The sequence below is a fragment of the Idiotropiscis lumnitzeri genome, chromosome 1 (genome assembly GCF_059441095.1).
Source record: "Idiotropiscis lumnitzeri isolate Australia: NSW breed Sydney's pygmy pipehorse chromosome 1, RoL_Ilum_1.0, whole genome shotgun sequence".
NCBI lineage: Eukaryota > Metazoa > Chordata > Actinopteri > Syngnathiformes > Syngnathidae > Idiotropiscis > Idiotropiscis lumnitzeri.
Genome location: NC_142391.1, coordinates 37004224 through 37019679, shown reverse-complemented (window position 1 = coordinate 37019679; position 15456 = coordinate 37004224). Strand labels below are relative to the sequence as shown.

The 15456-nt window shown below is 40.7% G+C and overlaps 3 protein-coding genes across 6 annotated transcripts in view; 1 reads left to right on the top strand and 2 right to left on the bottom strand.

Moving 5' to 3' along the window:
* The window catches only part of grk5l (G protein-coupled receptor kinase 5 like), a 30291-nt gene extending 27932 nt beyond the window's left edge, over positions 1-2359 (bottom strand). For all 3 annotated transcript variants that reach the window (XR_015844117.1, XM_088299016.1, XM_088299025.1), the window contains exon 1: positions 1828-2359. Coding sequence is in view for 2 of the 3 variants with exons in the window: in XM_088299016.1 (XP_088155142.1) it covers positions 1828-1879 (52 nt within the window). In the remaining variant the exon portion in view is untranslated. The remainder of the gene's footprint in view (positions 1-1827) is intronic.
* A 4644-nt stretch (positions 2360-7003) lies between these two features.
* lsm1 (LSM1, U6 small nuclear RNA associated) lies at positions 7004-9988 on the bottom strand. The gene is made up of 4 exons (XM_088299003.1): positions 9822-9988; positions 9628-9696; positions 9337-9452; positions 7004-7490 (listed from the first exon to the last, which is right to left on the bottom strand). Exons 1-4 carry the CDS (start codon positions 9865-9867, stop codon positions 7320-7322), a joined length of 402 nt encoding a protein of 133 aa, XP_088155129.1. The 5' UTR covers positions 9868-9988; the 3' UTR covers positions 7004-7319.
* On the top strand, positions 8802-15344 carry bag4 (BAG cochaperone 4). Of its 2 annotated transcripts, XM_088298986.1 has the most exons (6): positions 8802-8863; positions 10936-11034; positions 11998-12117; positions 12511-12735; positions 12878-13141; positions 13786-15344. In XM_088298986.1, the coding sequence occupies exons 2-6, from the start codon at positions 11032-11034 to the stop codon at positions 14248-14250; spliced, it is 1077 nt and encodes a 358-aa protein (XP_088155112.1). In that variant the 5' UTR covers positions 8802-8863; positions 10936-11031; the 3' UTR covers positions 14251-15344. The 2 variants fall into 2 exon arrangements, with proteins under 2 accessions (XP_088155112.1, XP_088155115.1); XM_088298989.1 differs by lacking the exon at positions 8802-8863 and having other exon boundaries at positions 10462-11034; positions 12622-12735.
* Positions 15345-15456: the final 112 nt, after the last annotated feature.

The following is a 15456-nucleotide window of genomic DNA, read 5'->3' as shown; positions in this document are numbered from 1 at the left end:
AAAATTCAGTTGAAAATCCCTACCTACAACCACTTCAACCAATCAAAAGGATTAATCTCGCCATAGCTGATTTATATGGGACTGAGGAACTTTGGAAGTGAGCAGAAGTCCATAAATATTGAGAGGTCATGGCACACTGCTTCTTTGCTGATCACGGTGAAGACGCACGGCATGAAAGCACTAGTCGGGATATTTACAGAGAATGAAGTGGGAATGAGTAGATATGGACATTTATTTGTAAGAGAATTGGCCGCAATTTTTTGACTGTAGGTAACATAACTACAACACGCCATCTTTGGAACGTAACAGTGCCGGGCTACACGCACACCACTCAATATTCTGTTCCAATGCGGCCAGTTGGCCTCCTTGCTGGAACTGTTTGTTCGCAGAACATTGACGCTCCCGAAGCGGCCCGACTAAATACACATACACTCCGCGATGTGCACCGTTCAAGACAGCCCTGGTTTTCGATGAGGTCTTTTTCTGAAATCGACAAGCACCCACTCTCACGGTGAAGCTGGTGACTACAAGCGGCGCCAGTTTGGGAGGCAACCCAAAAGCTAATTTTGTCGCACTAAAACCTTTTCTTTTCACACCCTGAAGCTAATTGTTGCTATTAGCCATGCCATTATCCTACTGTTAGCCGGAGAGGCAAGAGGGGATGATAAAGATCTGTGCCCACTTGCTGGCTGCCCGCTGTCCAGTGTCAGCCGTCGTCTGCCTTCTGAGAGTTGACATGACTTCAGTGTAGCTAAATGTCCGAAATATAACCAGTCGGGGTTCGTGTGCGCATTCATGCTCTTGTCCGCTTCAATCGATCGGCACGGTCGTTTGGATTTTGTTAAGGTGATCACATGAGGTCACGTTTGATGTCAATAAACCCATACTATTATGCAGAACACTTTTATACTTTCACAGGTTGTAGTGGACAAGAGTAGTAATGACATTTGCATTTTGGTGGTCGCCGTTTTAGACAACAGAATTGACAAAGCGAACATTACCTCACTTGCTGTGACATAGACGCTGAAACAGAAAAAAATAAGACGAACTCCAAAAGGTGCTGTGCCAATTTGTCATAGATCTAATCACAAAAAAAACCTTGTAAATCAGTCTTTTAGGGCATTTTAGTACTGATGTCATTTACATGCAAACCTATTATATACGTAAGTGCCAATGTTAACATCAATGAAGCATCCCTTTAAAATTATTTATTTTAAGCATGCCTGACTGTATCAATTCAAAGTTAGCATGGTTATCTTACATGAAGACACTTTTTAATGCAACTATTACACTAAATAAAGCAGGTCTACCTCAATAAGTGTCCAGTGAGTGTAACAAGTTGATCAAAATTTATATTCACCCGTACATAAGATGTTAGAGTTTTATTACCAGAGGCTAATCCGGTATTATTGGCAACAAATGCATTCAAATCTAATATCCTATTTAATTTCATTTGCACGCAATTCATCTGATCAGACCACTATATTGGCCTTTTCAATCCCAATTGGGGAAAACAGTTATTGATTGCATCAGTGTCTGTATGTGTCGTATACCGTGCGCACTCATTTTCGCAGAGACCCAAAGCGGATGTGGGAAGCAGGTTTGCTCTTACGTGAGGAAAACGCGTACTGTATTGAAAATGATGAAAACAACGTTTATGCTTTTCCTTGCTAATCGTTTCAAATGTTGGCAGTAACGTCGCACCAGGTGTGGGAATCGTCTGGCGGGGTTTACCTGCAGTTGCGACCAGATCTGTCTGGCTCATCTTTGCACACATTTCACGAAGAAAGGACCACAGTCACTCGCATCTTTAGTGCGTTAACTTACCCTCTCTGGCTTTCAGCAGTACAGTGTTGGCCACGATGTTCTCCAGCTCCATCAAAAAAAAAAAAAAGAAGAAAAGGAAAGGAAAGAAAAGCAAAGAAGAACAAGAGAAGATCCCGAATGCAGAGGTACACCGTGCGCAGACGTCTGCAGCGGAACCACTGTCCTTTGGGCTCACAAGGCCCGCGTAAAAGCGTCTTCACTCCTCGTTGGCAGCCCGGCTAATTTCACTCATGACGAAGTCGTATGAGATGAAAAGGGTGTCATAAGTCTGCTTGTAGTGTAACACGGGCATGGTTCTTGTTGTGGAATGAAAGTGCGCCGCAGCATTTCTACTACCGCAAAGCAGTCCCGTGCGTGATTTGGCCACAGAATACCCCCAGGGCATAGAAGAACCACACTGGAGAAACGGGAGTTAGCAAAGCGAGTCCCCTCGATGGTTTGTTAACAACGGCGCACCAGAAGGACACCGATAGCTTCACGTTTCGGCGGCTGAGGTTGGCCGAGTGCAGCAAAGGGGACGTCAGCGCGCCCCTCTGCCCTAGTGCTACGTCATGAAAAGTGGGCTGGACCACTGGCCCCCAACTGTGTCAAGCCCACTTACGCCACCGGAAGAGTACACATTTTACGTGAGTCCTCAAAGTAAAATACCATTTGTTTCCGACATTGACTTTTCTTGTATTGCTTTAAAGCAGTGTTTCCCAGCATATATTGAGCCAAGGCGCACAAAAATAGAAAAAGCACATAAAAGTTAAAAATAATCTCATGGCCAGATGTAAGAGGGAAATGCCAGCAAGGCCTTCTCTGCTGGCCTAACCACTGCCAGAAGTACTGACCTACATATAAAACATCAATTCTAATACCAGTTCCATGAAATTGTGTTTTGCCCAAAAGTCTATTATCTTCACTTTGATTCCAGTGGTGTGCATGGATATTAGATTATTTTTCCCCTGATCAAATCAGTTTTCTAGGATGGACAACTTAAACGCTGGTGCCACAGTTTTTCCATCAGTGTCACTGGGGAGCAGCATAGGACCACATGCTTCCTAACCAGATGTATGACAAATGCCATTTTAAATATGGACAATGTATATGCATGTGCTCTCAAAACATTTAGTTGAGAATACATTTTTTTCAATGCGTGCATAAGCAATCCACAATCCCAAAACAGCTAAACATTGTCATTTTTTCACCCAAGTCCAAAGAACTCTCCTGCATAAAAATTACAATTCAAAGATGGCACAAAACTACTGAAGAAACCAATATCTAGTGCAAGAACACATTATGTACATTTTTTCCCAAAAATCTACTCACTCCAATTTAATACTATCGAGGTACTGTCTGTCCTCTATAGCAGTGCAATTCCGCAAAAAAATCATTAGGCCTAGTAACGTAATATAGCAGCATAAGACCTAGCGTAAGCACAAGTCAAGTCAATTTTATTTGTATAGCCCTTAATCACAGACAGTCTCAAAGGGCTTTACATAACCACAATCGACATCCCCGATCTTAACCCCCAGGAGGGCAAGGAAAAACTCCAAAAACCTCATTAGGGAGAAACCTTGAGAAGGGACCACAGATGGGGGAATCCCCCTTCCAGGATGACCAGGCTGCAATGGATGCCAACTGGGCAACATTTGACACATACAATGATGCTATGCAATAATGGATGAGATAATGTGAGAGTCAATTGAATGAAGTGCTGCAGGAAGATGACTTCAGTGGAGTGGGTCCTCATCCATGGCAGCATATCCGAGGATGAGCCTTCGATCTTGTACCGGTCAGTTGGTGTAAATTCAGAACAGCCACTTCCAAGTGAATCACCATCACCTAATTCCCAAGTCGGGGAATTGGGAACAGAAAAGAAAGAACAGAAATAGTAAACAGGCCAACAAGTAGTTCAACGAAGTGCTGAAATATAAGGAAATCAGAAGAGGCGCTACATGAAGACGACTTCGGCAGAGCAGGTCCCTTCCCGGTTCGTCAGTGCCGTAATCTTCAAAGCATGTCCCCATCATCTAATTCCCAAGCAGGGGAAGGAGGGGGCAGAAAAGAGAAGAACCGGCAGTAAACAGGCCAACAAATAATTAAATTAGATGCTAAAGTATATAAATAAATTTATCAAATGTCGTGCTGCAGGAAGACGACATCACTGGAACAGGTGCATGCCCAGTTGGTCAATGCCTTAAACTTCCTAGTGGGTCACCGTCACCTAATCCCCAAGCCGGGGGAAAAGGGAGCAGAAAAGAAAAGAAAAGAGGAAAAAAAAAAGCGGCAGTAAACAGGCCAACAAATAGTTCAGCTAAATGCACAAGAGTATAAATGCGTCTTTAATAGTGTTTTGAACATTTCTACTGAGGTGGCACCTCTAATATCTGAGGGTAGTGCATTCCAAAGCATTGGTGCCCGAATAGAGAACGCTCTAGAAGCTGTGGACTTCTTTATGGCTCGCGGGATCACTAAAAGACCAGCATTTTGTGAGCGAAGGTTTCTGGACGGAACATATGGTACCACGAGGTCAACCAGATAGGAAGGTGCTAAGCCGTGCAATATTTTAAAAGTAAGTAGCAGAACTTTAAAATTACATCTCAAGTGGACCGGAAGCCAATGCAAATTGGCTAATATCGGGGTAATATGATCAAACTTTCTCGTCTTAATTCAGAGTCTAGCTGCTGCATTTTGAACTAACTGCAGACTTTTAATACTAGACATGGGGAGACCCGAGAGCAAAACGTTACAATAGTCGAGGCGAGACGTAACAAACGCATGGATTAAGATTTCCGCGTCACACGTTGATAGAATTGGGCGAATTTTAGCAATGTTACGCAGATGAAAAAACGCAGTTCGAGTAATATTTTTAATGTGCATTTGAAATGACATAGTTGCGTCAAATATAACACTGGGATTTTTTGTTGAATCCTTTTGGGTAATATTACATTTATCGATACTCAGAGTGGTGTCTTTGAAAAGGTACAGATGACGCGCTGGTCCAATAATGAGCATCTCGGTTTTATCTGAGTTAAGACCCAAAAAATTGAAAGACATCCATTGTTTAATTTCGGCAAGGCATGCCTCTAATTTATAGCAGTCGCGCGGATTCGTTATATCCAACCGCATGTATAACTGCGTATCATCAGCATAACAGTGAAAACTAATGTTATATTTCCGTATAATATCACCAAGCGGTAGCATGTAGATGCTAAACAATAGAGGTCCAAGTACCGATCCCTGCAGAACTCCACATGTGATCTTACACAGATCCGAAGTCGCATTGCCATGAATTACACGGTGCGTCCTCTCCGACAGATACGAATTAAACCAAGAAAGCGCTGAACCTGAAATGCCAACACACGTTTCAAGGCGTTTTAATAATATGTTATGATCAACGGTATCAAAAGCGGCACTAAGATCCAGTAAGAGTAATATTGATGAGGTGCCGGCGTCCATAGCTATGAGAAGATCATTAGTAACTTTAGCAAGGGCCGTCTCAGTAGAGTGGTCGGCTCTAAAACCCGATTGGAAAGGTCCAAATTGATTATTAGCAGTCATATATTCATTAAGTTGCTGCGCTACGACTTTTTCAAGAATTTTTGCAATAAACGGAAGATTTGAAACCGGCCTATAGTTCTTGAGACTCTCTGGGTCAAGGTTTGGTTGCTTAAGTAACGGTCGGATAACGGCGGTCCTAAAAGCTGCTGGTACTATACCCGTGGTAAGCGATAGATTAATTATATTTAAAACAGACGGTCCTAGGGTCGTAAACAGATCTTTAGTTTGCCAGGAAGCGGATCGAGCACACAAGTTGTCGGTTTTGCCGCACTAACCAATTTTGTTAGGCTTTCAAGAGATATTTTTTTAAATTGACATAAGGTTATCGGACAGTTATTAGCCCTAATGTCCCTATTAACACCATTTATCGCGGAATTCGACGGAATTTTAAGAACAGTGTCTTTAATCTCATCACGAATACACTCAATCTTTTGAGTAAAGAATTGCATAAAATCGTGAGCTGAATAGGAAGCGCTATCCGAGGTTGGTTGGTGTTGCGTTAGCATTGCTACGGTATCAAATAAATATTTAGGGTTGTCATTATGTAAGACAATTAATCTAGAATAATAATTAGTTTTGGCTAGATCAAGCGCTTCTTTGTATATTAGTAAACTATCGCACCATGCCTGACGGAAGACCTCAAGTTTGGTCGCACGCCATTTGCGCTCAAGCTTCCTACAAGACCGTTTCAGTATGCGCGTTTCCTCTGAAAACCACGGAGTAAGCCTCTTTGGACGAGTTTTAGGTTTTAAAGGTGCGACGGAGTCAAGCGCATTTAACAAAGCGACATTAAAGTTGTTTGTGAGATCATCAATCGTACCAATATAATTAGGAAACGAAGCAGTCGCTAAAGGGAGTAGCTCAGAGAGCGCAGCGGTGGTTGAGGAGCTAATGTTGCGGCTGCTATAGCTTTGATTATGGTCAGAACGATGACAATGAGCCAAAGACCTCAAATTTGATCAGATATAGCACTAGTATATGGCAATACAATTATTTTTGAGGATGCTAAGCCTCGGGTTAATACCAAATCTAACGTGTTACACAACTAACACGACTGCCATCTAGTGGTGATTGGTAACATTACACTTTTAAACTGGACTGACTTGGTCTCCAGTATTTACAATGTTTTGATTTTCCAGTGTTAATTTAAAAAAAAAACTTAATTGGAGGGCTAGTAATGGCTAATTATATTACATGGGTCACATGTCCCACTGCAGTCTTTCTGCCACAGACACCCAAAGGAGACAATTAACCAATCAATGACTAAAGCAAGTGCAACAAAAGTAATACACTTACTCTGTCACTTGAGGGAATACTAGAAGACAGTTATGACAATTTCCATGCACACTGCTGAAGAAATCTGCGGCAGGCTTGCAAAGTGGGGTCACTCAAAGGGACCGTAGCGCGCGTGCTTTAAAATGCATATGCGTCAAACTTAGGAAGTTGGATTCTATTAGTTCACCACTAAATGGCTAGATCGTCTTCCCCCTAAATGAAGTCATTTAAAAACTACATTTACGTGGTTTGCGTTCTGCTAGTTATAACAAAGTGAAATTAAAACCTGAGTGGTTGGTGCCACTTCCAGAAAGCATCATTGACATTTATATTTACAATGAATAGGGAGCCATGATTAAAAAATAACATTTTAATGGAGCATAGCCATTACTTTTGTGATATTAGCAGGCCTTTATATCTCCAAATACAAACACTTGATTAACACAAAGTGCTGCTGTAAAATAATTGCTATCATAGTGAGCCACAAAGAATGGTTTTGCCACCGTTGACCAGAAAAACTGAGAGAAGTACATTCAAATCAAAGGTATACAGTACACTACAGTAAGGAGGCAAAGTAAAATGTTGCCTTGTGCTTGTAAAATCATGTTTTCAAATTCAACTAAGATACCAGTCTGATACAAACTGAAGCAGCTCATGGGCTGGACGCTGTGTTAATATTCATCCAAGTTATCAGCTTTGGGGATGGAGAGGCCTCTGTCTTTCAGGACCTGCATCTTGACTTTCTCCGTCTCTTGCTTGGTTTGCTGCTTCAACCGCTGCTCCTCCAAAATCTCCTCAATGGAGACCTGCTGCAGGACTGTGTCACATGGTTTATCCAGATCCTGCAATGAAATGTGCATCAATAAGGCACATAGCCTATGAACACCTGAAAAGCAATGGTACATAAAAGGACAATACCTTGTTGGACTTAGCCCTACGCACTCAAAGCCGTTGCAGTTGAATTTATGTGACAGCTGATCTTAAGCAATTTGATTCAGACATTTTCTTTTGCACAGGTTGAGACATGATTTCAACTCAAGCCCATAATTGAGATAAAGTAAGGAGACAGCTATCACTCACAAGCAAACAATGTAGACAGAATAAAAATTGACATTTTTGGGAAATTTGTTAACGGCATCGCCATAGGTACACAATAAAAATGCTAACTTTTAAAATTGGATCCGTAGGGCTACAAGAACATGGATCATGCAACGAAACATCAAAACAAACTCCCCAAAAGTGGTTTGTGTGCAACAAGAAATTCCTAGTAAAAATGTGCCGGAAAAGTCAAACAAAACTAAGTCATGCCACGCTTCATGCAGGAGAGATGGGCACACTGCCAAACTGTCAATTTCAGCAATACTAATCAAACTTCACGAGGAGTCAGTATCAACCGACAAACAGCTTCCTGTCCTGTCTATCAGACATTTTCAAAGGCGAGTAGCTTTACAAGTAAGTAGTTTTGTAAGGTGACTCAACTATGTTCAATCTTTTATGACAGGAATGTTGAATTTTTCATTTTCGCAAGGAAATATCACCTTGATATTATTACAACACCTTGGAAGTCCACTAGTGTCACACTACAATAGGAGATATTACTGTATTTTACTGGGCCCACATGGGTCGGCCTTAAATACTAAACTTAGTGACTGACTGATGATGACGCACACCTCTGATAATACATTACCTTTGGCACAATGGTTTAATTTCTCAATAAATAAAAGTTATTTTGGTGACTATTTTTTTTAACTGGGAAGTAATACCCCTGATTCAGTAAAACATTGCCCTTGAGAGGAAACATTTCAGAGCAGTGGAGCCCCAGCCATGGAAGCTGGCGCCTTGGCCGAGATGACTCTTTCCCAGATACGTTTGTTGGGCGTCCCACAGTATGATTGAGAAAATGGGAGTGCGTTCAGTCAGCATGGGCTGTTAGGGGGTGGAGCCTCACTCTTGTAACCTAATAAAGTGAGGACCCACTCATTTTCTTGGGCGAATGTCTAGACCAGGGGTCCTCAATCCTGTTCCTCGAGGGCCGGTGTCCTGCAGGTTTTCCATCTCTCCCTGCTGCAACACAGCTGATTCAAATGATCAGATAATCAGCAAGGTCTGCAGAAGCTAGATAACGATCACTCAGGTGTGTTGGACCAGGGAGAGGTGGAAAACGGGTAGGACACCGGCCCTCGAGGAACAGGATTGAAGACCCCTGGTCTAGACGGTAGGAATGAGCAGAATGCTATAAGACGGGTGAACGGAGAAAACCACGCTTTTGGGGGTGTGAATTGGCATTTGAATATGGCTAAAAGCTCTAAAAAGTTGATTCTGCATGATATAGACGCTTTGATTCAAAGTGTCCGTGCTTCGATTGTTGCTCCTGTCTTACAGATTCCAAACCTACACTATCCTCTTGAGTAGTCTGCAGTACTGTCAAAACATGAGCCAGACACCTGAGCCAAGGAGTTGTAGAAGCATTATTAAGTTGTTCGGTCATACATTTTTGTTGAGGTGACGTTTCTTTTTTAATCACCATTTGAGAGAGTTGAAATGTAAAACAAACCACACAGTGAAACATCAGATGAAATGTATAACTCAAAAAGTGAGTACACATCTTTTCCAAAACAGTGTTCTTTGCAAATGAGTAAAATTGACTGATGACGACGGGTAACACAAAGAAAGAAAATGCACACGTACTATTTCACCAAGAAGCACCACATTTTCTCCTCGCACAATGAAGATGCCTCTGGGGATGTCGCCAAACTTCTTGCCCACGTGGATACGTTCAACTGTCTGATGGAAAACTAAATTGGCTGAAAGAGAAGATAGACTAATTAGGTGTGCGAAATGTAAACGCCTGCAGTGACATCACGCGTTCGGAGTACGTTCTGTTGATTTGGTCTCAATTAAAAACATTCGTTTGCGTTACTCACTCGCCTTGATTTAAAAAAAAAAAATCAATGGAGGGGTAATTAAAAAAAAACGTACCAAATTGGTCAATGCTTCTGAGGTACCCGATTAGTGTTCTACCATCTCGGAGGAGAACCAGGTGTTTTTCTGTAGAGAACATGTAAAGCAAGACATTATCCAACAACATTGACGGGGCTAATGTGTCAGACAAAAAGCCAACTCTTTATTGTGATGCCTCTTTCCACGAGAGTCGATTCTCCTCTCACACTTACTGTCGATCTCGTCTATGAGACTAGCCGTCCCGGGTACGTAATTCATCTTGGAATCTCGTTTGCTCGTTTGTTGTCTTCTTGTAAATTGTTGCGTCACGCCATGAATATTTCTAAAGAATTCTGATACGGAACATAACCGGAAGTGTTTTTATAGGCACTAGGATTAAACTTCCGGGTAATATCGAATTCTTTAATATAAACAGCAGATACGACACACGCCTTTTCGAGTTGTGTGCCTTCAGCGACGCTAAGAAAGGAGGGACAAAGGCGTCAGTATCTATCATAATGTGTGTGGACTATAAGAAAACTAATAATAGAGGATGTTGGCAAGTTATGATGCATAAAATTGCGAAAAATAATACATCAAGGGAACTGGGGATGACATTTCTCAGGTTGACTGAAAAGCCTTTTTTAATATTCTGTATATTGACGAAACCTAAATGATTATGTTACGCCTGAATTCCTACGTCAATGCATTCCCTATAATGGGAACGTTGTCCTTCCCAATATGGCCGCCGTGTAGGCACGTTAGTTAGCCGGACCGCAGAAGCGTGTGGTATATCCAATCTTGTATTGTTTGAACCGGAATCCTATGGTATATTTACAGAGAGATTGAGGACTAAGATGCGGATTTCTGTTTAAAAGAAAAAAAAGAGTTGTTTTTTAAAAAATATATATTACAACTATATTTTAAGTAGCATTTATTTTTTCGCGCAACAAAGATTGTTTATAATTTAGTAGAATTTCTCGTCAATGTATTTAGAGTTGGTAGATCTGCGGTTTAAAGTTAAAATAAAACATTAACTAGATATTATCTATAAAATGCTAGGTGTATAAATTTACATAGTTTACATATTGTCTTTTTGTGAGCCTGGTTGTCTTTTAGTTCTCGCTGTACACTGTGTCCTTTAAAATGTTCAGAGTGGTTTCTCTTACTCGTCATTCGCAATCCTCATTAGGATAAACAAGCTGACGCGAGTTCACCGTGTCGTCAGTCATACAATCATTTCCTGGTCTTTATCAAGTGGTCCTCACTTATCAGGCCCCTTTCACTTTTCTGACTCGATAGTAATTAGAAATTTTCAATTTTACGAGGAGTTGTCTTCAATAGTAGTGCGTTTAGCTGGTACACAACCGTCAAATGAAGTGAAATCTGCCTGGCCCTCGAGTTACAACTTGGACAATAACGTCGGAAACTGCCGGAAGAAACATGGTGAGTCAGACTAAGGCATCCGTTGTTTATAAATGCTGCATTTGATATATTTATTTTACTGCTTAAGGCAAACAGTTGCTCGCACGTGTAAAGCTTGTGCATATAAGGCTACGCGGCTAACGGGCTAACTGCTGTTATGTAATAAGTAGCGCTTCCTTTCCAAGCTGGGCTACAGCTAAGTTTGTCGCTAGTCGCGTTTACTTTTACGCGACAATCCATAATGCTTTACATTCTAATTGTCTCTCCATGGTCAAGTTGTTTAGTGCTGTAAACATCTCTTTCATTTGATATAATGAATGAGTCGGTGCCAGTATCAAGTGGACGTCCTGAAATTGTATTATGTGAGCACATGTGAAATTAATTTGGTGTAAGGATATGACCTTAAAAAACAAAACAAAAACAAATGAAATTAAACATTTTTATGTCATCAAGACCAATGTCACTAAAAAGAGCATAAAAAAGAAGAAACGTATGTTTAAGTTTTGTCAATATGGAAAGAATTAAAGTCGTTAATGACATTTTATACACGCAAATATGTCTCCTTGTTTAAACCTCAAAACTGCCCTGTGATCAGTTTTTAGAATAATAATTATAGCTTGTGACGTAATTTCATTAATTGATTAGTTAATTCGGAATGAAGTCACTGTACAGTTTTCTTAGTCATCTTACAAATTGGATCTAACTTAGTTTGCATGGTCTTAATAACTCAAAATTCAATTCGTCCATATAAACAAATCAAGCTAGAAACATTGAAGTATTGCATCAAATCGAAAGCAATGTGATATAGAGCTGAATAATTTGTATTAGATAAGTATTTAAATCTAAATATAGATGCAAAGGAACCGGCCAGAGTAAATTTTTCTGGGAGGAGCTCAAACAGAACTGGCATGACGTGACCACGCAAAAATTGAGTCAACCTGGTCATTTGTCAAATACTTACATTGTGTTGTTGTGTATTTTCAGGACACGCCACAGTACCCAGGATACCCATCACACTACTGGTATCCTCAGTCTCACTCCACGGGACACTATGCAAATACCTATCCCACTGGATCTGATGGCCAGCCACAGTATAATCCACAGGTATGTTTTGTGTTTGAACATAACTTGGTGTCAAAAGTGCAATCATTTACATTATCTTACCATGAACCTCTGTGTTCTTTTTTTTTATGCTAACTATAAAGTTCAGAATAGGAACATGTTTATTTGTTTTTATATTACTGTGGTTTAGATTTTTTAAGATTTTAAGTTAACCATGAACACAAATAACACCAGTCTAGTTAAATGTTTTGCAATGGCAAGTTGCAGCAATATGACACTGGAATGGATACTTATTTCCTATAGGAATTATTGTTTTGAAAGCCCAAAAATTCAGACTCCCACAAGAAATTTTGTGACCTTAGACGTTTCACATTATGAGAATCATTTGTTGCTAAATACTGTTATGACTCATTTCTCATACGCTACCGTTTGTAGGTAATTTCCGGAAGTTATCCAAATGGCCACGGTGTCTACAGCCCGGCACAGAGTCAATACTCAACGAGTGGTTTCCACCCATCCAACCCTTTCTACTGTGCTGACCCTCAGAGAACACCTCCAGCTTCTTATCCTACTCAGAGATGTCATACAGAACAAAGTAGTGGGCAAGCTGGACAGACACATTCCCAAAACCACCATTATCCTGGTATACACTGTCAAGGGGTAAGGACATTTAAACACACAAATGCGGTGAGGTAACCTTTAGTGTTACCTCGGTAAACGCATGATTAACATTAAGGCCATTTACATCACCCTTTCTCATTGAATTTAATTTATTGGATTTTTACCTGCGTGTTGTTCCCAGGTTCCTGGATATCCTCCATACTCTCACTACAGCGAAGGTGCTCATGCAATGCCTCCAAACACGCTCTATCCCACGGGCCAGTCTCTGCACACCAATCCTCAGGCTGAAGTTTGGGCACACCCTGGCGCTTATGCACCCTCACAGCAGCAATGGCAGCCAGGTCAACAGCTTCCTCCAAATCATTATGGAAATCCTGTACGTCCGCTACACCCTCCAGCATGGCCAGGGACCGGAACTGGTGCACCACCACCTTACCAACCCAAGGTGTGAACAAGTAGAATATAATTTGTTTTATATAGCAATGGCATCCAACATATTTTTTATGATTTTACACATCTCAAGAGTAACTTGAAGGAATTATTGGGCCGTAAGGTGACAGGTTTTCCCTGTTAATGCAAATTAACGTGATCATTTGGATCTAAGCTCATAGGAAGTTAGAAGGACTAGTCTTTCAACCAAGGTACCAACTGTAACCTTGTTTGTAGTTCATGAAGATTTTGACCATCAGTCAGATGTCATGTCATGATGTGTTACCACTGCTGCAGTGCAGATGAGCATAATGCAGTGTCAGTGCAGGACAGCGTGGGACCAGAAAGGGAGAGTTAATTATGTGGCATCACGGTATAATAGAATTAAATCAGTGTGTGCACCCAAAAAATTATCAACCCTGTTGTGACAATGTCAGGACTAGAAAGCATAAATATTAATCTAATAAATAATACTTAAGTATAGATACCTGAAAAATGTACTCAAGTACAGTAAGAAAGTATTTTTTTTTTCTTTGTTACTTCCACCTCTCTAGATTTTACAACTACACAGAAGGTTTGAAAGCTCACTTATGGTCAAACGCAGTAATGTTCTTCATTCTGGAGACGTAAAATAGTGCTGTGTTTTGCGTGTCATTCCAGGATCAACAGCACCAGCGCGGCCCACAAGTAGGACATAAGCCCAGGCCGACCACATCCCCTAATCGCACCAATGTGAAACCCACGGAAATGAGTTCACCTCCCCAAATGTATGACAAAGTAGGGCAAATTGATCAAAATCACTCACAAGGTGAGCCCCCACCCTCTGCACCCACCCAATCTCCAGCTCCAGGCAATGCTGGACCTCAGCTCGTCAGTGACAACCCCAGTTTAGCTCGTGTCCAGCAAATCATGACGAGAGTGCTCCTTCTTCAGGAAGATGTTGATGAGTTTGTGGGGAAAAAAATAGACAAGAGTTATAGATGCCTGGAGGAACTCCTAACCAAAGAACTGCTTGAGCTGGACTCCGTGGAGACTCGGGGACTTGAGAACGTCCGTCAAGCACGAAAGGAGGCTGTGCAGAGGATCCAGGCCATTCTTGACCAGCTGGAAAGGAAAGCTTTCTAAAGTGGGCCATGAACCAGTTTATTGGGCCTCAGACCCTTTCAGCTTCTTCCAGATCTTTGAACTAGAGAATCTAAACAAATTGACAAAAATGACCTAGTAGGCTGTTGGTATGTGTGACACGGTGTCAATACAGTAGATCAACACACTGTTTTTTGCACTTATCATCACGAGCTTTCAAATCAGTCACTGACTGCATTTTGATTTGTGGTATAATGAATTTTGAAAGGACCAGAGAATTATTATTGCCACTCCCAAACTGTTGCTCATCTCCAGCAAGTGATTCAGAATCAAATAATTACCCTGCTGTCTCTGCTTGTGTGTCAGTTTTAACATGGTCCTTTGCTCCTCACAATATGCACATTGCCTTAACTGCCCATTAGTCTTTGTCACAGTCCAGTTGCATGATCACTTAGGCATTGATACCCGTCATCGAGGCTATCACAGTACTGTAATTGTGTGTTTTGTTTCCACTGTGCTCTGCCCTGCATGCACAATACTTTTGCAACCTCTTTGACCTCATAATTGGACCATGAAGGAGGAATGAGTTTTAAAAAAAAAAATGAAAAATTGTTTTTTTGTTTTGGGCTGTGATTTCCAACCTAATTTTTTATTTAAATTTAATTGCTAAATGTTGATCCTCATATCTTCAAGTAATGAAAGTGCATTTTCCCAAATGTTCATTCAAATTCTGAAGAAGTCATTAATTATACATCAGAGTTTGTATAAGTGTTGTAAGAACCCTAGTCAAATTCTGTTTAATCACATCATATTGTAAATGCCGCACAATCCTTCCTTTGTAGTGCAAGATAGATATTTTCCCCTGTAACATTACGATGTGTTGATTATAGAGTGCCATAAATCAGGGGATACGTAACATATTTAGAAATAAGTAAAAATAGTGCATGGAAAAGTTATCATCTGTCTTGTGTGTTCATTTTCTCGTGCTATTACATGGAGCCCAAATGTAAAATACCAGCTGTGTAATGCATGTTTCCAACACAAGGAAATATTTGGCTGATTAAAAAAAAAAAAAAAGATACCGGTTTAACAAAAAACAGCATTTCTGAGAAATAAAGTATGGATTATATTTTTAACTGATGAAATTTGTCATTCTTATAAACTTGTTGTGATGTAATGAATTGCCATATTTTGTAGGTAAATGTATTTTGGGGGTGAACCATTTAAAAATGTTATATGGGTTGAAGA

What these genes read in the sequence shown, in the direction of transcription:
- bag4 (XM_088298986.1), top strand. An exon ending in CTGGTATACACTGTCAAGGG is followed by an intron (nt 12,736 to 12,877) that starts GTAAGGACATTT and finishes TGTTGTTCCCAG; the next exon opens with GTTCCTGGATATCCTCCATA. An exon ending in CACCACCTTACCAACCCAAG is followed by an intron (nt 13,142 to 13,785) that starts GTGTGAACAAGT and finishes GTGTCATTCCAG; the next exon opens with GATCAACAGCACCAGCGCGG.
- lsm1 (XM_088299003.1), bottom strand. Translation starts at nt 9,867, where the DNA reads ATGAATTACGTACCCGGGACGGCTAGTCTCATAGACGAGATCGACA. An exon ending in TCTCATAGACGAGATCGACA is followed by an intron (nt 9,697 to 9,821) that starts GTAAGTGTGAGA and finishes TGTTCTCTACAG; the next exon opens with AAAAACACCTGGTTCTCCTC. An exon ending in TGGTGCTTCTTGGTGAAATA is followed by an intron (nt 7,491 to 9,336) that starts GTACGTGTGCAT and finishes ATTTCATTGCAG; the next exon opens with GATCTGGATAAACCATGTGA.